The sequence below is a fragment of the Malus sylvestris genome, chromosome 10, assembly GCF_916048215.2.
Source record: "Malus sylvestris chromosome 10, drMalSylv7.2, whole genome shotgun sequence".
Lineage (NCBI taxonomy): Eukaryota > Viridiplantae > Streptophyta > Magnoliopsida > Rosales > Rosaceae > Malus > Malus sylvestris.
This window is the reverse complement of record NC_062269.1, coordinates 31,353,895-31,361,281: the sequence shown is the minus strand read 5'-3', so window position 1 is coordinate 31,361,281 and position 7,387 is coordinate 31,353,895. Positions and strand designations below refer to the sequence as shown.

General features: G+C 38.2%; 1 protein-coding gene across 2 annotated transcripts; it reads left to right on the top strand.

Annotated features, from left to right (window-relative positions):
• Positions 1-1,723: 1,723 nt before the first annotated feature.
• Positions 1,724-4,110, top strand: LOC126587133 (uncharacterized). 2 transcript variants are annotated; one of them, XM_050252111.1, is made up of 3 exons: positions 1,724-2,053; positions 2,791-3,458; positions 3,840-4,110. In XM_050252111.1, exons 1-2 carry the CDS (start codon positions 2,032-2,034, stop codon positions 3,135-3,137), a joined length of 369 nt encoding a protein of 122 aa, XP_050108068.1. In that variant the 5' UTR covers positions 1,724-2,031; the 3' UTR covers positions 3,138-3,458; positions 3,840-4,110. The 2 variants fall into 2 exon arrangements, with proteins under 2 accessions (XP_050108068.1, XP_050108067.1); XM_050252110.1 differs by having other exon boundaries at positions 2,791-3,729.
• Positions 4,111-7,387: the final 3,277 nt, after the last annotated feature.

Sequence of the window (7,387 nt, the reverse complement as noted above, 5' to 3'; positions counted from 1 at the left end):
AATGAGGAGAATCGACAAGGACTGAATTATTCGACCATACCTTATCATAACCTATCGCAAATATCGTTGATTGATCACTCACAGTCACAGAGTGAGGGGAGTATATATATATGAAAGGCAGGCCACACAGAGGTAGGACTGAGAAAGCTCAGTGAAGACTTGAGAAATCTGCAGGTTTAGCAGCCTTAAAAAGGGTTCTGTGTTGACAGTTGAAAATGTAAAGTACTTTATGTGCGTTATATTGTGTGTGTATGAATGCTATTTTGTAATATAGATAGCATGCTATATATTTTTAGCTTAAAGTATAATTCCGACCAGGAGGTGCTTAGAAATTAAAGGAAGAAGAGTAGAAAGCTGATCAATTGCAAACTCTGATTTTTTATTGATTCAAAAGAATGAAGAATACTACATCACCAAGACAACTACATGATGATAATGCAGAAAAATACAATTTTTAATAAGAAAACAGTAAAACTTTAAGCTAAATACTAAAAACAACCCTAATAGTGATAATTAAACCTAATTGCTGACTTTGCTAAGATGATGTTTGAATGTGCTTTTAAATGACTAAAAACACTTTTGGTGAAAATATTTTTAGAAACAATCTTTAGTTAATTCTGAAAAAATACTTAAAGTGCTTCCTGGTAGAAATACATAACTGATGTATATTGTAGAAAGCACGTAAAGTGTTTTTAGAACCCAAAATCATTTTTTCTAAAATCGTTTTCTGTCATTTTAAAAGTATATCCAAACGAATTCTAATACTTTAATGCGGTTTATCACTATCTATATGCTATATCTATATAGTTTCACTTTTCAATTTTATTTTTGAATCAAATTTGAGATATGATCTTATTCTCCAATATCATTTCACCACTGTAGTAACTTTTCCATCATTTCGAAATCTCAAATGAGGTCTCAAATAAAACAGCAGACGAGACAGACAATACTGGAAAACACAGAGAGTCATCACCAAAAGCCAAGACCACAACACTGACTAAACGGCACAAACAACTACAACAAAACTAAACTAATGTATGCCGAGAAAGAAACAAAACCACCAATCAGTTTTGTCTTCACAATGAAGGTTAAATCAGTAATGTCACCACTTCTAGAGGGATCCGCAATAATCACAAGCCCCAAAAGGCGAGTCAGCTGTAGATCGGGGCAAATAAGGTGGGAGTGCTACAGATCTGACAAGATAAAGCTTTACTGCCATAGAACGGACCAAATATGACGGATCAACTGCATGAGCCACCATGGGAACAAGCTGGAACGTTGGATCTGATCTACCTACGACCCAACACGCCAAAGGCGGAGGAAAACTTGGGTCTAGCTCTAGATCAAGGTGATAAGACCTAGAAAAGAGGCAAAGACACCACGCACGCACGGAGGTGGGTAGCCCAAACTTCGGTGGACGAAGGGCGCAAGGGGAAGAGAGAGGAGGGGGCCGGGGGGGGGGTGTTGTAGCGAAGAACGGAGAAATGGAAAACAGGAGGGAAAGAAAAAGGCAGGTGAGGTGTGAGGAGGCGTTGGTATGAATGACCGGAGGAGGGGATGCGGAGAAGAATGAGGAGGAGAAGGGAGGGGCTCTCAACTACCCCAAGCCGGAGTAAGGGGTTGACAGCGAGGATGGAGCTGGATTTAGGGTTTTGGAGGTAGATGTAAGATGTGAGTGTCAAGGAGAATGAGTTTTGTTCTCGACAGACTGATAGCTCAGTATATGAGTTATTAGGTTGAGGAAATTCTTATCCTATTTGGCTAAGAATAAGAGTCCTAATAACATGCAACTACATTCACGTAACCTTATCAAGATTTGACAAGAGTTCAATACTTACTAGGACTATACCGAAACCCTAATCTGTTTGGAATATCCAAGATATCAGTTAATAAGCCTAATATCAAGGAGTATGGATGTATATATATAGGGAGGTCCCTGCACTCACAGCGCCATCCCTTTTTAAGCGAACCCTATTCTAGCTGGATCATTAGCTGTTGAGTGTAGAAGATCTTCTGTGGTTAATTGCAGCAATGTCGAGCTCTTCCTCTTCAGGTAAGTCTATTATATTTACAAGTGCATGTTGCGAGTATGTGATTCTATGCATGCAGTGTTTTAACTCCTTACATGTGGTATCAGAGCACCACTGTTGTGTTTAGAATCCTTAGAAGCACAAGTATGTATTGTGAATAAGTGCATGATCCTGTCATAAGACTTCCGCACATAAATCTGATATAGTTTTCAACTAGTACGAACAAACTCCATTAAATAAAAACGAATAATCACTTATACACCCACACATACATATATACATGTTCTGCAAGTTTTATCGCAGGCAAACAAGGATGAGTCTCCAGATCTCGGAGAATTAAAACCAAATGGGTTACTATCATTATATGACCTAGCAGGAAATCCTTGGTGAACCATGATCAATTTCAACTCAAAAGTGTTTGTATCATGATTTATCTATTCAAATTGAACAGAACGCTTAAACTGATGGTGAATATATTTTGTGATAATTCTAAAGAATTCTTATATTCAGTCATGTTTAATTGGTGTATAAGTGAAATGCAAGATTAATATTGATGCAATTTTATCTGCTCAAAAGTGTTAAAATTGCATTGTTAATGTGAAATTTTGTATTTCAATTGTGCAAACCCTAATATAATCAGTTTTCGATCTAAAGATGTGACTGGTATTATATGACTCTTGATGCCATTAATTGTTCATACCCTGAACTTTTAGTGAAGAACTTATGAGAATAAGACGCTGAACATGTATGGTTGATGCAGCTATGACTTCTCTTAACTTCTCCAATATCGAAACACTAACCGGGTCCAACTATAAGAAGTGGAAGGAAGACATGGAGATAGCCCTCGGCATGATGGACTTCGATTTAGCCTTGAGGGAAGACAAACCTGCAGCCTTGACTCCTACAAGCACAATAGAAGAAAAACTGAAGTTTGCTCAATGGGAAAAGGCAAACAGAATGGCTTTCATGATCATGAGGAGGGCTATGACAAGCAGTGTTAAAGGTGGTATTCCAAAAAGTGACAGTGCAAAAGAGTTCTTTAATGCAGTGGGAAGCAAATTCAAGGAGTTTGAGAAAGCTGAAACGGGGAATTTCTCACAAAACTGACATTCATGAAGTTTGATGGTGTTGGCAGTGTGAGAGAACACATACTAAAGATGTCAGACATTGCACAGAAGCTGAAGGACCTGGAACATCCGATCACAAATCAGTTTTTAGTGCATATGGCATTAAATTCCTTACCTGCACAGTATGGTCAGCTGAAGGTGTCATACAACACTCAGAAAGCAACCTGGGACATCGATGACTTAATCTCCATGTGTGCACAAGAGGAGTTGAGGCAGTCAACAGATAAAGTGGAGACTGTGAATCTTGTCCACACTGCAAAGGGCAAACATGTTGCAGTTGATTAGCAATCTGTGGCTGCTGGTAAGCAGAAGAAAACTTCACACTTTTCTTCTTTTAAAAATACTAACCCCCTTAAACGATCTCAAACATGTTGCAGTTGATCAGCAATCTGTGGTTGTTGGTAAGCAGAAGAAAACTTCACACTTTTCTTCTTTTAAAAATACTAACCCCCTTAAAAGATCTCAAAAGTTTAAAGCCATTTCTGAAGCACCAAAGCCTTGTTATTTCTGCAAAGAAGTTGGTCATCTAAGGAAAGATTGCACTGGTTTTAAAAATTGGCTTGTTAAGAAAGGTAATGTAATCAATGTATATGTTTGTTTCGAGTCAAATTTGATTTATGTTCCTCCTTTTAGTTGGTGGTTTGATACTGGTTGCTTAATCCATATTACAAATACCTTGCAGGGCTTCACAAATCTAAGGGAGAGAAATAATGAAGTTTACAATGTTTTTGTTGGGAATGGGAGCAAGGTAGCAGTCGAGTCAGTGGGCAGTGTCTCTTTAAAGCTTTCTTCTGGTTTTATTTTGTTTCTCAGTCTAGTACTCTATGTACCTTCTATGAGAAGGAATTTGATTTCAGCTTCTAAGTTAGTCAAGTCAGGTTATACTTTGATCGGAGACAATGAAAGTGTAAGACTTTTCCATTCAAATAAATTAGACACCTTGCTTGGTTATACCTTACTTCATGCTGATATGTGGCAACTGCAGTGTGATTATTTACATGAATGTTTCACAGTTTGTCACATTGGTTCCAAAAGATTGTCTCAAAATGAAAACTCTCCCATACTTTGGCATAAAAGACTCGGCCATATATCCAAAGAAAGACTTGTGATTTTAACCAAACAAAACCTCATTCCAAATCTCGATTTTGAAAGTCTTCCAACCTGCATTGATTGTTTCAAGGGAAAAATGACCAATACTAGGAAGTTAGGATCCACAAGAAGCAATCACCTTTTGGAGATAATTCATACAGATGTGTGCGGCCCTTTCCCAAATAAAACAATATGTGGCAACTCTTACTTTGTCACATTCATTGACGACTTTTCTAGATATTGTTATGTGTATCTTATATCTGAAAAATCTTCTGTTATTGACTGTTTTAAGATATACAAAACTGAGGTTGAAAACCAACTGGAAAAAAGTATTAAAATAATGAGATCGGATAGGGGTGGTGAGTATTTTGGCAGGTTCACAGAGACCGGACAACACAAGGGAGCTTTTGCATCTTATCTTGAAGGCTCGGGGATCATTGCTCAATATACCACTCCAGGTACTCCCCATCAAAATGGAGTGGTAGAAAGGAAGAACAGAACCCTAAAGGACATGATTCGATCCATGTTTTCAAGATCCAGACTTCCAATTTTTCTGTGGGGAGAAGCACTTAAAATAGCCAATTACACACTTAATAGGGTTCCAAGTAAGTTTTTCAAAGTCATACCTTTTGAAGCTTGGACCGGAAGAAAGCCAAGTTTCAACCATTTTCATGTATGGGGATGTAGAGCTGAGGCACGGTTCTATAATCCTCACGAGAAAAAGTTCGACCCGAGAACTGTAAGTTGCAAGTTCATTGGATATGCGGACAAGTTCAAGGGTTTTAAGTTTTACTGTCCTGATTCTCATACTAGAATTCAGGAGACTAATAATGCAAAGTTTATCGAAGATCTGGAAGAAGAAACAGTGCAACACACCATCTCAGATTTTGAAGAAATTGGAAATGACGTTGATCAGTCTTCTGAAGCAACTGATGCACCATTGCTTATGGTTCAAGAAACCTCATGCACACTCCCAACAGTTCTGCACGCCGTTCAACCAGTGAACAACATGCCCTTTTATGAAGCAATGCAATCGACAGTGCATGGTTGTGATCCTAAGCTTCAAACCCCTGAGCATCATGTACCTCAGGGTGTTGTTGAACCATTGCAACAAGTGTAGTTGCCTATCAGGCAATCAAACAGACAAAGAAAACCTGTGATCCTACCCGATTTTGTATACTTACAGGAGACAAAATACAATATATGAGATGATGATGATCCTCTCACCTTTAATCAAGCCATCAATAGCTTGAGAGGAGATTTATGGCATGCAGCTATGGTTGAAGAACTTGCAGCTATGGCAAAAAATCAAGTCTAGACGTTGGTACCACTTCCATGCAATGCTAAACCCATTGGCTGTAAATGGGTGTTCAAAACCAAAAGAAATGCAGAGGGAAATGTTGAAAGACACAAAGCCAGACTTGTAGCTAAAGGTTTCACACAAAGGGAAGGTATTGACTATAACGAAACTTTCTCGCCAGTATCATCCAAAGACTCATTGAGGGTGATCATGACTTTAACAGCCCATTTCAACTTAGAATTACATCAAATGGATGTAAAATCGGCTTTTCTTAATGGAGTTTTGGATGAAGAAATAGTGATGGTTCAACCACCAGGTTTTGAGGAGAAAGGAAAAGAGACAATGGTCTGCAAACTCAACAAGTCGATCTATGGTTTAAAACAATCTTCCAGGCAGTGGTACATCAAATTCGATCGAGTGGTTTCTGCTTTTGGTTTTGAAGAAAACAAGATTTATGACTGCATATATCTCAAGGTCAGTGGCACGAAATTTATATTTTTGGTACTGTATATGGATGATATTCTTTTAGCTAGTTCGGACTTGACTCTTTTGCACACCACCAAGACCATGTTAACCGAGAGTTTTGATATGAAAGATCTTGATGAGGCGCATTTCGTTTTTGGCATTGAGATTGAGCGAGACAGATCCAAAAGGATGCTGAGGTTGTCTCAAAAGTCCTATTTTGATAGAATCATGAAGAGATTCAACATAGAGAAATGTGCAGGTGGCGAGCTTCTCATTGCAAAGGGTGATAAGTTTAGCACTGACCAATGCCCTAAAAATGATCTCGAGAGAAATGGAATGAATGACAAGCCTTACGCATCACTGGTTGGCAGCATCATGTATGCTCAAGTATGCACGAGACCTGATCTAGGGTTTGCAGTTAGTGTTCTAGGACAGTTTCAATCTAATCCTGGGAATACTCACTGGACTGCAGCTAAGAAAGTACTAAGGTACTTAAAAAGAACAAGGAATCTTGCACTAGTATACCAGCAAGTTGAGAATTTGGAAATGGTGGCTTATTCTGATTTAGACTTGGCAGGTTGTGTTGATGACAGAAAGTCTACGAGTGGATATGTCTTTCTTCTTGCTGCTGGTGCAATTTTGTGGAAAAGCTCCAAGCAAAATGTGATTGCTTCTTCAACTATGGAGGCTGAATTTATTGGTTGTTACACTGCCACCAAACAAGCAATATGGTTGAGGAACTTCATCATGGGATTGAAGGTTGTAGACTCAGTTGAGAAACCTATAACTATATACTGCGATAACAAGGCTGCAATTTTCTTTTCTAGAAACAACAAGAGATCCATTGCTTGCAGATTAATGGACATTAAGTATTTACGTGTAAGGGATGAAGTCAGAAAAGGGCTGATCAACATAGTTCATATTGGAACTGATTTTATGGTAGCTAATCTAATGACTAAAGGCTTACCAGTGGGAGTGTTCAAGAAGCATGTTTACAACATGGGGATGCGAGAGGATTTTGATTCTGTTAATGAGTGGGAGTAGTAAACCCATTCGATTATGTTAATAAGTGGGAGTAGTAAACCCACAGTTAGTTTTGTTACGTTTCCTTTAGGTTAATTGGATGCTTTCATAATGCTTGTTCTCATAATATGTTATTGTAATAATATGAGCCATACTTTGTATGAGGCTCAGTTAAGGAGTTGAATTTTGGGTATCAACTTGAAACTTTTGAATTTTGTCAAACAACACAGTACTTATGGAATAGATACTTGTAATCATTAAGTGCACATGTAGAAGAAATTACATACTGCATTTATGATTCGGTATTCAAAGCTATAAGTGACAAGTTGTTAAAGGGTAATTGCAGCTTTCGG